Below are 14363 nucleotides of genomic sequence, written 5' to 3'. Positions count from 1 at the left end.
TGATGTTCTCACATGCCTCTAGTCCTGCACGTGTCACACTGTGCTGATGCATATTTTCAGGGCACGTGTCTCTCCTGCTGGAGGCCCGGAGGGCTCCGTTTACCTCTGGGTCTTAGGTGCCAAGCATGATGTGGACTCCAGCAAAGTATGGTTCACTAAAAAAGATGCACTTAGATTTTTGTTTGTGCAGGTCTTATTTTCTTGATATTCTGTAAACTCCTTGAAAATAGGGACGAGTCTCAGACTCCAATTCTTGAAAAAAAAAAAGAGAGAGAGACAGACAGACTGCAGGCTATAGAAAAGCAACACTGAGGAGGCCCTTCTGGTTCAAAATTCTGGGTGGCCAAAAGTGAACCCAACATGCAAACAGGCCCGCGTAAAATCAGGGGGCCAGGGGAAACCCATCTGCAGTTGCCAGGGGTCTCTGGAGACACAGAAGCAATGGTGTGTAAATAAACATATGTATGATCTATGGCGGACGGGACAGGGGAGACAGAGACAGAGGTATTTAAGGGATTGGCTCACACAGTTATAAAGACTGGCAAGCCCAGGCCAGCAGGCAGGAGGCCCAGAGATGACTGCAGCTCAAGCCCGGAGGCCACCAGCTTCCTCAGGGTATATCGATCGCTTCCTTAAGGCCTTCAACTGATTAGATGAGGCCACCCACTTAAAGAGGTTAATCTGCTTCATTCAAAATCTACGTGATGAAACAGGAATCTCTTCTAAAGAAAAGAACGGCCCAGCAACATCTAGCCTACGGTCTGACGAAGCAGTTAGGTGCTGTGCTCCAGCCATGGTGACACAAGAAATTAACCATCACACCCTCCAAGACCTGCTGAAATCAGGAGGTAAAACCAGAAAGTCAGGTCAGGCGGGAAGTGAACAACGAGCATTCACAGGCATCCCATACCCCACAGAAACGCCTGGCCACAGACTGGCTCACAGATGCTGCAAGTGACCGCAAGTGCTGTCCCTGTGTGAAACACAGACGGTGATGGCGTCATGGGCCGGGAAGCAGTATGCTGTCCCAGTCACTTGTCTGCCCTACCTGGGAGCCCCTCGGGGACAGCAGTGGGAGTGGCTGGAGACCGTGGCCCACCTGACCTGGGAAGCGAGACGCTCTTCAGGCCAGACGCAGCGTAGCGCATTAAACTCGACCAAGGCCCGGGGCAGCCCCTCCTCTGAACTCCCATGGCACCGACTGCATTTACAGAAAGTGCTTTTGCTCACGGGAAATTAATCTTTTCTAGGTGTTAAAGTTTTATCCTCAGTTAAGAGATCTAACCCTGTCTGCTGGGAAGATGAAAAAGTTCTAGAGCTGGGTGGTAATGGTGGCCACACAACAGGGTGAATGTACTTTAAGTCGTTGAACTGTACGCTCACCAGTGTGAAAACAGAAAACTGGGCCAGGCTCGGTGGCTCAGCCTGCAATCCCAGCACTTTGGGAGACCGAGGCGAGTGGATTGCCTGAGCCCGTGGGTTCGCGACCAGCCTAGGCAACGTGGTGAGACCTCGTCTCTACGATATATCAAAAAATTAGCCAGGTGTGGTAGCGCATGCCTGTAGTTCTGGCTGCTTGGAAGACTGAGGCGGAAGGATCGCTGGAGCCCAGCAAATTGATGCTGGGGTCGCCACCGCACTCCAGCCTGGGTGACGGAGTGAGACTCCAACTCAAAAAAAACAAAACAAAACAGAAAACTGCATGTCATGTGTATTTTACCACCAAAGAGGCAAAGGCTATGTTCCTTGAGGACAGGACCAAAAGCTATGTTCCTTGAGGATAGGACCTTTCATTTCCACAGGGCATAATACACATGGTATTCCTCTATTCCTCATAGTGAAGTTGGTCAGAGTACCAAAGACCCAAGGCCCCAGCCCTCGATGGGGTCCTCACTTCAGAGAACAATGTGAACAGTTCACTGCTGTTTCCAGAGGCCTCAAGCACGCAGGCGAGCATCTTTACACATCAATTCGTTTTCGAGTGCTTGGTGCAGTTGAAGCACCAAGATAAACATTTAGGATCCACAGACTTTTAAGGTAAACAGTTCTGCAGGATAGCCCAACAATGCCACACAGGAGATGAGGCCTGCCACTCTGAACCAGGGCCCCTTTTAAGAGATTGCTGACTGAGGGGAAAGGATTGCCAGAGTCCAGCAGGTCGACGCTGGGGTGGCCATGAGTGTGCCACTGTACTCCAGCCTGGGCGACGGAGTGAGACTCCGACTCAAAAAAAAAAAAAGAGAAAGAGAGAGATTGCTGGTCTGGGTATGGCAGCTCATGCCTGTTAATCTCAGCATTTAGGGAGGCCGAGGTGAGTGGATCGCCTGAGCCGAGGAGTTGGAGACCAGCCTGCACAACACAGCTAGACCCCATCTCTACAAAAAACATCAAAGCATTAGCCAGGCATGGTGGCACACACCTGTAGTCCCAGCTACTCAGGAGGTTAACGCAGGAGGATTACTTGAACCCAGGAGTTAGAGGCTGCAGGACACTGTGATTGTGCCACTGTACATCCCGTCTGGACAAGAGTAAGACCCCAACTCAGATAAAAAAATAAAAAAGAAGAGAGAGAGAGATTGGTTGACTGCTGGAAGAAAACCTGGAAGAGAGATGTGAGGTCAGTTAAGACAGGACCACTTGACAGAATGAGATGGCACTTCTGGATGGTCTGTCGCGCTCTGCAGCTCCCAAGCCATGTCTGCTTTCCTTCTGCTTATTCCCTTCTCCTTGAAACTTTTTTACTCTTGCATTCTCAAAAGTGATGGGTATTAACCCCTTAATCTTTAGAATGATAGTTAATTTACATGCTTCCTCCCACTCTGTCCCTCCACACACCTCCCTATGTTCTTTCAGTGAAGTCACTTTATCCACTTCCATCTCACCCTAAGATTTCCCTTCAAATGCATTTGCGAGCCCCGAACCTATAAGGACATGGCACTATAAGGGGGCTCTTCTCAACACCATTACCCTTCCTGCGGTCTCTGTCCCTCTGTTAGGCTGCCCCCTTCTTGCCCAGATGCCCATGCAGGGATGAACTCACCACTTCCAAGATGCCGAGGGACAAGCCGGCTACTCTGAGCTCCTGTTGAACTTTCCCAATGACCCCTTCTGGGATCACTGCCGATCTGGAGTTTTCTTTTCTCACCCCTTGATCTAGAATCTTCCAGGTAGAGCTTATCCTCCCCCCAGCTCTGCCTCACGAGAACGCAGTGGGGCCGGTCAAGAGCTTGGGGTCTTGGCAGGATGCAACTACGACACTGATGCAAGCCCTGGTCCCTCCTGAAACACCCCCGTGTATCCACTGGCCCTTCAGGAGAGCGTCTCTGTTCTCGACACAGGGTAACTGCTGAAAGTCATCTGGTTGGTTGTGCAGGCCCCAACTGGGAGGCCCTTGGTCAATTACGGTACATTGTCAAACCATCACAAAACCCACATGGCATATGATAAACTCTCACCAGGCTCCTGGGTTTTCAAAACTCAGGTGATTGAGCCTGAGCACTTTCTCATGGCCAGGCAGATAAGCCAGAGGAGAACCACACGCCTGTCCCCCTCACCTCCTCATGGGCCACGGCTGTCCATGTCCCACGGGCCAGCCTCAGAAATGGAACAGGGAGGGCAGACAGTGCCACCCGTGGGCAGCACAGCAGGAGAAAGGGCCCTTGGCACAGGCTGCCGGCCACTGGGCTTCTCCAGTGAAAGCCATTTTGTGAGAAACCACAATTCAGAAAACGTTCTTGTGTGTACCACTCCACTATCTAACATCGCCAAGAAGAGAGTCACAGGCTCTTGCACGAGAAGGGAACTCACCGGTTACCTGATCCCACCCCTTCAGTTTCCAGATAAGGACACCAAAGTCCCGAGCAATAACTGGAATGGCTGAGTCCACACAGGAGGGTGGTGGCAAGAGCGGGGACTGCTGATGTCCTTGGGGTCCAAGGAGGGCAGGGGCAGCTCGGGGCCCCAGGAGGGGTGGCACCAAGGCTGGCTCTGTGCTGACCAGCTGACTGGCACCTGAGCTGCCTCTCGCGAGCGATGGGCATAGCCATGGCCCACTCTCCACTCTCACCAGGCTGAGGGGAGACTTGGGAACTGCAGGTGTGAAAGCTCTTACGGTGTAAGGTATGTCTGCCCCCCAGCTGCACCTGCCCAGGCTGCTGGCTTTCAAAAGCCACTAAGCCAGGATCGGCACCTGGAGAACTAAGACAAGAGACAAGACACTAGATAGGCAATCATCTCCAGTCCAGGGTCACCTGGCTCCATGCAGATGTCCCCTTCTGCTTTGTGTCTGCCCTGGGCACCTGCCACTGGACCTAGGAACAGAGATAGACTGGGGAGCTCTCGCCTCAGCCCTGTCGTGGGAAGACCTGTGACCCAAGGCTAACGACTCTCTTCCCACAGTGCATCTGAGCTGCTCCTGGCAAGGCGGGAGTGAGGCTGCCTTTGACTGGGACCTGCCAGCTTCCATGGGACCCCCTCAAAACAAGCCCTTATGCTGCTGCAAAGCCTCCTAGAATCAGAGTTTCAGACATAAAGAGAAACCGCAAGGTACCGATTCAAACTTCTTATATTTTATATATAGGAAAGAACCTACATTGAGAGAGAGGAGTGTTTCCTTGCCAGGTAATGGGCATGATTCCTAGCTACTACTCATCAGCTTTAGAGGGAAAAGGAAATCGTACCAGATGCACATAGAACCCATCTGCAAACATGTGCTCAGAAGTCACACAGGTGATCTCTAGATGTCAGGGCCATGTTTGCATCTCTCACTGCCGGGTACAGCGCTAGCAGATAGCAGGGACTCAGTGATATTTGCTGAAAGAATGAATGAACATCCCTGGGAGGGCTTATAGAAAATGAACCTCACACACCTGTACTCCCTGGAGGACATCCCTGAAGAGGACATCACAGAAGTGACAGAAGCCACTGGAGAATGCAGAGGACAGGGACCCAGAAGTGAGCAAATCTCGCCCAGGGATAAGTCTTTTCAACAACTCTCCAAAGCCTGTGCAAATGCAGAGCCCCAGGGGTCCAGCTGGAGACCCTGGCCCCCATGCAGCCTGACAGTCCCCCGGGGCCTGCAGAAGGAGGCTGGGACCATGCTTCCGAGGGAAGACGCTTTCCTGTGCACACTCCCCACTCCCCGCCATGGCTCTGGAGCAGAAGAGGTGAGATGCCCAGCTGAATCTTCCTGCAAACCTCTCTCTAGCCCAGGAAAACGAGGACGCGCAGAAACCCTGTGCCTCGGGCCCCGGGGCTACAATCAAGCCGAGGAAGTGAGTATGGGGTCAGCTGTCACCACAGGGTCTGCCTGCCTGTCCCAGGAGGGAAGGCGCCACAGAGCAGCAGATACGAGAAGCCAGCCTACACAGACAGACATTGCCTCGGTGCCACACTGTGGTTTTCACCTGCCCCCACCTGTGTGCACCCCACCGTTCCCGGCAGCTCAACATGTGAAGCTTTTCCTGGGGGAGAGCTCAGTCCCTTCTTCTAAGACACGTGCCCATGTCGGCCAGGCCAGCTCATGGGGCTGGTGACTCAGGCTAATTTCACCAGCGGGTGGGGGATGGCCTGCGAAGAAGGAATCCTGGAGCCTGAAAGGTGCCGAAGACACCTGGAGGGAGTGGGGAGGGTCTCAAAGCCACAAGTCCACAAGTCTTGAGGGACTGCCTCCAGGGAGATGGCAGTCACCTCTTACGGATCTTGTGACCCACCGTTTGGGTGATGCCTCTGGCCAATACCGCTAGGGCCCGAGTTTTGATGAGTCATTTACCCAGATGCACTGGAGTTGAGAGGAAGGACGTGCAGAGGGCAGAGCCAGGCATGGCAAGGACTGACCCTGCAGCCCCAGAGGGGAGGGAGCACCCCAGCCCGACCTCACCTGGAGCACCTGCGGGAATCTGGCACACAGGGAAGACAATAAGTGAGCAAGCTCTTGGTTCCCAGATGAGGCTCCCCCGGTCTTTCCTGGCCCTTGCTGGCCCAGGCTCACCTGGATGATGAAGCCCGTGGAAGAACACTGTCTGACCCAGAGGCTGAATTTCCGCTTTTTCCTCTTCCGCAGCTCCCGTTCCGTGCAAGTGGCGATAAACACGGGGTCCTCATCGATCAGGGGTTCATGTAGCACCTACCAGGAGGGAAACAGCAGAGGCTCTCATGGAAGGCAGCGTGAGCTCGCAGGCGCATCAGATTGGAGCAAGTCCAGTCTCTGCCTTTGAGAAGCTGTGTGACTGTGACTATGCTACTTTACCTCTCTGATCCTGACTCTCCTTATCTATTAAGGGTAATAGCAGTGTCTATACTAGTGCTCTAGGAAGGATTCAGTAAGAAACTGTAAGCAAATTACTTAGCTCAGGCCCTGACATATGGTGGATATTCTGTCAGTGGAAATCTTTGCTGTTATTATTATTGCCTAAGGTGCCCTGTCCAATTCTCACGTGGTAGAGGGATCTTTGGCAGGGGTTGTTTGACCTCAGGCTGGACACGCCTGGTGGTAAGCACCCACTTCTCTTCAAGGAAGCTTCTTCCCCGGATGGACAGCTCCATCGGCTAAAAGGTTATTTCCCTCACTGACTCAAAATTTACCTAACTTAAGCCCACTGATCTGACTTCTGCCCCATGAGAAACAAAGAAAGAAAATTACTATTGTTTTAGATTTTCAAGACAGTGCTCATGTTGGTTCACAACCTCCTTTCTCCAGGCTGAACACTTTCTTTTTAAAAACTGTTCATCAGCTGACCCAGTTTCCTGCTGCCTCATTGCAACATGCAGCCTCTGGCTCTCCTGGAGGTTGTCATGTCCTTTCTGAACAGGTCCCCAAGGCAATATTTACACTGAATTCGTTTTATTTCAACCTCTTGATAGCATCGTGACATGACTTTTTCAATGACAGGACTAATAAAGAAAGGTTCCAAGGGGTGGTCAAAGATTCATTTCTTCAAGCTAACGCGTTCTTGGAAGACTACGGGGTAAATTTTAGGAATGTGCTACACTTCCCTCCCTAATCCTACCTCAAGCTTATTATGGATTAGAGTGAGTATCTATAGTAAATAGAGTGAGTATAGGCAGTAATACAGTTCCAAGGACTCTATGTGATGCTCTAGATCAGGGGCTGGCAAACTACAGCCTTGTTTGGCCCACCACCTGCTTTGTAAATAAAGTTTTATTGGAACACCACCATGTTCATCCATTTACATATCGTCTATGGCTGCTTTGGGGCTACAACAGCAGAACTGACAAGACAACAGAGTCTATCCAACCCACCAAGTCTAAATTACCATCTGGCTATTTGCAAAAAAAGTTTTAACAAACTACAGTTAAAACTTTCAAGTTATGAACTTTCAAACCTTCAAGTTATGAACTTTCAAAGATGTGAAACATGTATTCGCATGTTCTATCATGTATGTTAGTTCATGTGACTGGTGAACACTGTCATGTGCGTGCATCCTTTATAAGTGGTTTCACTTTTGTGTACTTAACTGTACACGAATGTATATTTGTTTTTTATGTATTATTTATGTGAAAAGTATTATAAACCCATGACAGTAGAGTACTATGTAGCAGACTGTGTCAGTCAGGTACCTAGGCTAACTTTGTTGGACTTACGAACAAATTGGACTTATGAAGGCACTCTCGGAATGGAACTTGTTTGTATGTAGGAGACTTACTGCAAGCACCTAGGGATCTTGCTCAAATATGGACTCTGATTTAGCAGGTTTAGGGCAGGCTGAGACCGCCTTCCCAACAGGTTTCCAGGTGGTATCAGCACACAGTCTTCCAAAGACAGAATGGAAGATGATATGTACCCCCTGTGATGTGGACGGCATGTTTCCACTTTTCTATTAATGCTACCTTGAGGTACTTTTTTTTTGAGTAGGAATCTCACTCTGTCACCCAGGCTGGAGGGTAGTGACACATTCCCAGTCACCGCAGCCTAGACCGGCTGGTCTCAGTCAATCCTTCCACCTCAGCGTTCCAAGTAGCCGGAACCACAGACACACGCCACCATGCTCGGCTAATTTTTTTATTTATTGTAGAGATAAGGTCTCACCAAGTTGCCCAGGCTGGCCTTGAACCTGCAGGCTCAGGCAATCCTGTCATCTCAGCCTCCCAAAGAGCTGGGATTACAGATGTGAGCCGCCAGGCCCAGCCCTGAAGTCCTTTTTTAAAGAGTCAAAGCCCGTGTTGCTCAGCCTCAGCTGTGCATACTCACTCCCCTGGCGTTTTCACTGTGGGAGACATGGGGACAGGATGCCTGGTCTCTCTGCCCTGTGCTCAGGAAAGGAGAGTTAGGGGGCTGGCCTGGCGGCGGCACTCCCACAGCACCAGCATCTCCATAGCCCTCATGTCTGGCTTCCCGCCCTTGCTGGTCTTTGTGGCTCGTGACATGTTCACAGCCCCACTGGAACTACTCGGGTGAGACGCGTAAGTCCCACATGCAGCAGGGTTGAGGGCCGATGGGGATGGGAGAGGCGGCACAAGGAAGGTCTACCGAAGATGTGCCCCTCTTCCTCTTGAGGTCACAGTCACCCAGACCCACCCTTGCTCCCCTCTTCAGAGAGAAAGCGCAGCTCTGCTCCACTGCAAGGAACATTCATCAGCTGCAAAAGGGCCAGCAAGAACACCTGGCCCTCAGTGAAGTTCTCCTTTTCTGTCATCATGAAGTGAATTATGAATGGGTCCTCATACAGCACACAGAGCAGGACCCTAGGGCTCCAAAAAATGACAACTGCCTGGAAGCCACGTTCTTCCCCTCCAGGTTGCTGGGCATCTTCCTGTTCCACAGCTGCATCTCCTGAGTCCCCGTCTGTGGCTAAGGAGTTCACCTTGGGGTATGCCAGGTGGTGGGTCCAGGAGGGAAAAGACAAAAACATCCACTTATTTGCATAATCCCTCCCTGAAAATACGCACCTAATTCATCTGACTCCAGATCTGGGGAAACACAGTGTCTCCCCATTTTGTATCTGTGTAGAAACACACACACACACACACACCTCACCATGGCTTTGGGTACTGTTTGGCCCTGGGAGTCCTCTGAGGACTCTGCAAAGCTAACAGAGCAAAGGTCTCGTTTGCTGGATGGAGCTCATAAGTGCAGGACCGGGGGTGCGTGTGGGCTGAGCCCAGAGGAGGGCAGGTTGTATGTTCGGGGTGGAGTCCGGCGGGGGGGGTGTGCAGAGCGGTCCTGGGAATCTGGAGCAAATTCGCCCACACACCTCGGCCAGGGAGATGCGAAGAGATCTGTTCCAACTGGGGTCAACAAGCAGAAACGAAGACTCTCCATGGAAACCCTGCAGCTGTGGGCATCCAGTGGCAACCCACAGCCAAGTCCCTGCCTCTCCTCAAGTGAGCGCTCACAGCAGAGAGGATTCCCACCAGGGAATGCTGAGGCCCACCAGGAAACCCCTGGAGCTCTTCTCAGACCAGAGACCAGAACCAGAACCTCTTCCTTCTCCTAGAGGCAGATGTGTCCTCCTATTAAGATCATAAGGGCAGGAACCAGGCACCCAGATGACTTTGGCAGCCCGGAGATAACATCCCTCCAGGCCATGGGAAGGCGTGGCCCAGCCCACCTATAAGGCCAGCCCAGTTCCTCCAGACTGGCAAGCTTCTGGGGGGGGGGGGTGGTGGACCTGCCTGGGTCCCAGGACCCGTGAAGGACATACTAGACATACCATACCCTGTAGTCAGGACATCACCTCTTTTGGGTTATTCTGGTCCCACCTCCTGACACAGCGCTGATGCCACGGCCTCTGGGACTCCACCAGCTTCTCTTCCCCTAGCTTCCTGCTTGTGTGGCCAAGTGGGAGGCAGGGAGGTGCCGGAGGGCAGGAAAGCCAGGGGAGGGGACCCATGACGCCCCCCTTCCTGTCCAGAGTCTCACCCCGGGGTAGAGCCTCCTCGGCTCCCGGGCAGCTCCTTCCCTTCCTCCCCTGGCCCAGGAGGGGCGCAGGTTTCCCACGGCTGCTGTCCAGGTGCTCCACCACCCCCAGGTGCCCCACCACCCTCCTGGTTGCCCTTAACCTGGGCCACACCCCTGGCCACAGCCCCTGTGCTAAATTCTCTTTAACTGCCCTTCTAAACGGAGCATGCGTTTGTTTCCTGCTGGAATCTAACCAACAGGGAAGGGTACCGAGTAGAAAACCTAACTTTGCAAACGCACAGGTAAAATAAAAGTGAAATACCAAGTCTGAAGAAGAAGGGAGGACAAGGGAAAATACAACCCAGCAGTGCCTGCGGGCTCTTCCCCACCGAGCCTCATCTTGGCCTCATCCCCTGGAAGCAAACAAAAGGCCGAGTCGCAGAATACAATGCTCATCTCTCTAAGTTCCCCTGGTCCTGGCACCGCCCCCAGCATCGCCCATCCAAGCCACAGAACCAAAGACGGGGCAGACTCCTCGCACACCTGCCTACCCGCAGAGCTGCATCCAGCCACTGCCCACCAGCGTGGTTCAGGAGCACTGCGGAGCCTCCTCTCAGCACACCCGTGCCCAGGGACTATAAGGGGAGAGTCTGCAAAACTCAGAACTCCTAGTGGATGCTGCGGAGTGCCACAGAGGCATGGCAATCACCCTGGATCTGCATCACAGACACCAAACTCTGCAGTTCCAGGATGCACAGAAGGCTCGGGGTGGGTATACCGTTGGCACTCAACCAATGTGAGTATCACCACAGACAAGGCTTGCCTAGTCTTGGAGCTGGAAGGATGTTCAGCAGCCCTGTTTTGTGAGTGCTGAATATCAACCATCCAAAATGCTGGGTGTTTGTTCTGAGTTTTGAGTCGGGGTCTCACTCTGTCACCCAGGCTGGAGTGCGGTGGCATGATCACAGCTCACCACAGCCTCAACCTCCTGAGCTCAGGCGAACCTCCCACCTCAGGCTCCCTAACAGCTGGGACTACAGGTGTGTGCCACCATACTCAGCAAATTTTTTAATTTTTTGTAGAGATGAGGTCTCACTATGTTGCCCAGGCTGGTCTCGAACTTCTGGGCTCAAGCAATCCTCCTGCCTCGGTCTCCCAAAGTGCTGGGATTACAGACATGAGCCACCATGCCCAACCTGATTCTTGAGAGATACGGAGGCACAGTGAGCCCTGAGGCTTCTGCAACAGCTCTTTAAATGTATGGCCCCAAGAACGGCCAGAATGTGTTTCTTTCTGCTTGCACCCACACATCATGTCTCTGTTTTGGTTCATTTTCAACCAAGCAAGTATTCGGTGAAAGAATAATATATCCAGGCAAGGCCTGTTATAAGGCAGGGCGTGTGTCCCCAAAAGTCTGTACCTTTTGTAGTAAGCTAAGTGACACTAGTAAATGAAAAACAGTGACGGTTGACTGCCCTGAAAATAATGGGGGAATTCAGCAAGCAGGGCATCCACAGGGGAACACGGGCCTTACGCAGGCCCTGGGGACTGGATGCATTTGCAAAGCAGAGAAGGGAGGAAAAGCTTTCCAGGACCAGAAAGCATGTGGCCAACACCTGGAAATCATCATGAGTTTGGCGTGCTCAAGAAATGGCAGGGAGAACTATTCAGAGATGGTTTAAAGGCTCCCCCAGGCCTGAAACACCTGAAAGAGGGCAATGTCTTCCCCACAAAACCCTGCAATTTCCGGCTGCTTGGGGAAGAAAGTACGCCATGGAGAACTAAAGATAGCATCTAGAAGAACCTCAAGAAGAACTAGAGGCTTCTTTAGAAGACCCTTGGGAAAAGTAGGCGATGAACAGAGAGATGACGGATTTTTAAACTTTATATAAATGAAAGCAAACTAAACTTCTCTTCACACAGAGACCAAGTCAAAGGGAACTGGACTCACAGGGGCCCAAAACTTCCTCGATTTGGTTAAGAACATCTCTAGAAATTAGCTACCTCTTCGATGGGCCTAGACCCCCAGAATAATTTTGAGGAAGATGACTGGAATTCTGTCTTGGGCCAGGTGCACTTGCTGTAAGTACAGGCAGAGAGGGGTGCAGGAGCTGAGGGCAGACAGGGTCTTCTCCTGGAAGGCTACGGAAGTGGGAGAAGGCATCAGGGAATCATCACAGTGATATCAGGGGCTCCGCCAAACCCTCGCCCTCAGGCCCTGGCTCTGCCTGTGTGGTCAGGGCACAGCAGTCACCCTCCATCATCTGAAGAATGGTTTAAAGTCCAGGCTCACCTCTCGGCCACCTGGGAGAATTCCAGCCCCCTTTTGCTATCAACAGGCGAGGTCCTACTCGGAGAGTGCAACAAAAAAGTGAACATTAACCTGAGCAAAACATAACTTGGGAAGGAAGTGTCAGGAAAGGAGAGGAGAGATGGGGAGAAGAGAGGAGGGAAACCGCATCTAAGACTAAATAAAAGAGGAGATTCCCATGTGCCTGTGGGCTGCAGCCACTCCCCGACGATCGCCCTCCCCCGTGGAACCTGGATTATCTGGCTAGCAGAATGGAGGAGCAGCAGAGAGGGTCTGCAGTGAGCTCCGAGGTCGGGAAGGCGGGAAGGATGCCCCCAAGCCTCGCCACCAGCCAAGGCGCGGCCGAGGAAGCCTGCGGGCCTCTTGCCAGGCTCTTGCCCACCACCGGGCCTCACCTGGGTTTGGGAGGGCCTGAAAGCAGAGTCGAAGCTGCCCTGCAGGGAGTCCAGGAAGGGCTGGACCTTGTAGAGCCCCTGCGTGGTCTGGCTGGAGCGGAAGGCCACCACGTGGAAGTACTTGAGTATCTTCTCGAAGCGGGCCTGGCTCATGACCAGGGCGAGGCTGCGGTTGCTGTAGAAGCCGCCGCTCCAGATGCTGAGGACGGACTCGCAGTGCGAGATGCTGGTGGAGATCATGTAGCCCAGGAACGCCTTCATCTCCGCCAGCGTCACCTCCACCCAGGCCCCGTCGCTCCCAAACCGCTCCTGGAACTTCTTGGCGTACATGTTTGTCTGCACCACCATGTTCTTGAGGACGTTGTCCGGGACAAAGAGCTGGAAGAAGTCCACGGCACTGGCGCTGGGGGGCATCTTGCGGGTGGGACCTGAAACCAGAGACAGGTGGGGCGCTGGTGACAACGGGCACCCCACCCTCCAGGTGTCCCCACAGCTGCCCTCCCTCCACTGGGTATTCCCGGGTCCCACTGGCTTCCGAATGCCCCTGTGCTTCAAAACAGCCAGCCAGCTCTCTGCCCGCTCCAAGCATGGAGGCACTCTCCGTGCCAACACCGAGGGCCAAAGGGCCCTGACCCCCGAGGGCAAGTTGCATCTTCACACCAGACCAGAGGGACGGGTCTCAGGCTCAGGGCTCCCTGCTCTAGACAGCCAGGGCCACACAGTTGTCTGGGGAGCTTCACACACTCAGGGCACAAGCAAAGATGTCAGTAGAAACACACACACACACACAAATGCATATATTTAGAAATATGTAAATATATCCACCCACAAATACATTTCAAAAATCAAAGTACACATAACTTCGAAGAATTATGTGCCAATCTAAGGTACTTCTCTAGTCAGAGGAGAAGAAACCATATATACATTAAATATACATATATATTTAAAGTATAGATATATATAAAAACCAAATGCATAACAAATATATGAATATATTCATAGATTCATAATATGTAATATTCATTATATATAATACATACAAAAGGGGACCCAAAAAACCCCAGAACTTATCAAAATTGCATATTCATTCTTACAAGCTTAAACTTCAGTCACCTTCAAAGTACTCTCCATTTGATGAGACACACTCATCAAGATACTGTTCCACTGCTCAAAACAGTCTTTGAACTCATCCAGTTTGATGCTTCTTAGCGCCTCTGTGATTTTTTGTTTCGCCTCTTCCACTTCAGCAACATGTTTCTCTCTGGGGACTTTTTTCATCGGGGAAACCAAAAAAGGTTGCTCACAGCAAGATCGGGTGACCAGAAAGGGCGGGACACAGAGGTCACGCCATTTCCAGCCAAAAACTGCTGAACACTCAGCGCAGGGTGAGCAGGTGCATTGTCAAGGTGGAAGAACCAGGCGCCTTCCTGCCACAAATGCACCTTCGGGGCATTTCTTCCACAAATCGAGATGTAGCCTCCTCAAGACGCCCAGATAAAGACTTTGGTTGACCGTTTGACCCAGGGGAACAGATTCTAAGTGTACTGTAAGGGACCTGCTCTCCAAAAGATAATTCTGTTTGGGGGTGGTCCATATATATATACTCTCTCATAAAAAGAAGGCATTCCAACCCTCTACCCCCAGGTAGAGGCGCACGGCCCAATCTGCTGCTTCCCGCCCTGTCACACATGGGCGCTGCCCTGCTGCTGCACACCTGCTCCAAGAAGCCCGCGGCAGCCTGCTTTTTCTGCACACAGGCAGATGCAAGTTCTTCAGATCTGGCACATCCATGAAATAC

General features: G+C 52.1%; 1 protein-coding gene across 1 annotated transcript in view; it reads right to left on the bottom strand.

The window, feature by feature from the left end:
- PGBD5 (piggyBac transposable element derived 5) overlaps positions 1-12991 on the bottom strand; it is a 39516-nt gene extending 26525 nt beyond the window's left edge. The window contains exons 1-2 of the mRNA XM_008058807.2: positions 12566-12991; positions 5990-6124 (exon numbers count right to left, since the gene is read on the bottom strand). Of these exons, the coding sequence (XP_008056998.1) occupies positions 5990-6124; positions 12566-12979 (549 nt within the window). The 5' untranslated portion in view covers positions 12980-12991. The remainder of the gene's footprint in view (positions 1-5989; positions 6125-12565) is intronic.
- Positions 12992-14363: the final 1372 nt, after the last annotated feature.

Source organism: Carlito syrichta, unplaced genomic scaffold (genome assembly GCF_000164805.1).
Source record: "Carlito syrichta isolate Samal-C Ts95f unplaced genomic scaffold, Tarsius_syrichta-2.0.1 Scaffold303636, whole genome shotgun sequence".
Taxonomy (NCBI): domain Eukaryota; kingdom Metazoa; phylum Chordata; class Mammalia; order Primates; family Tarsiidae; genus Carlito; species Carlito syrichta.
This window is presented reverse-complemented; position numbering and strand designations above follow the sequence as displayed.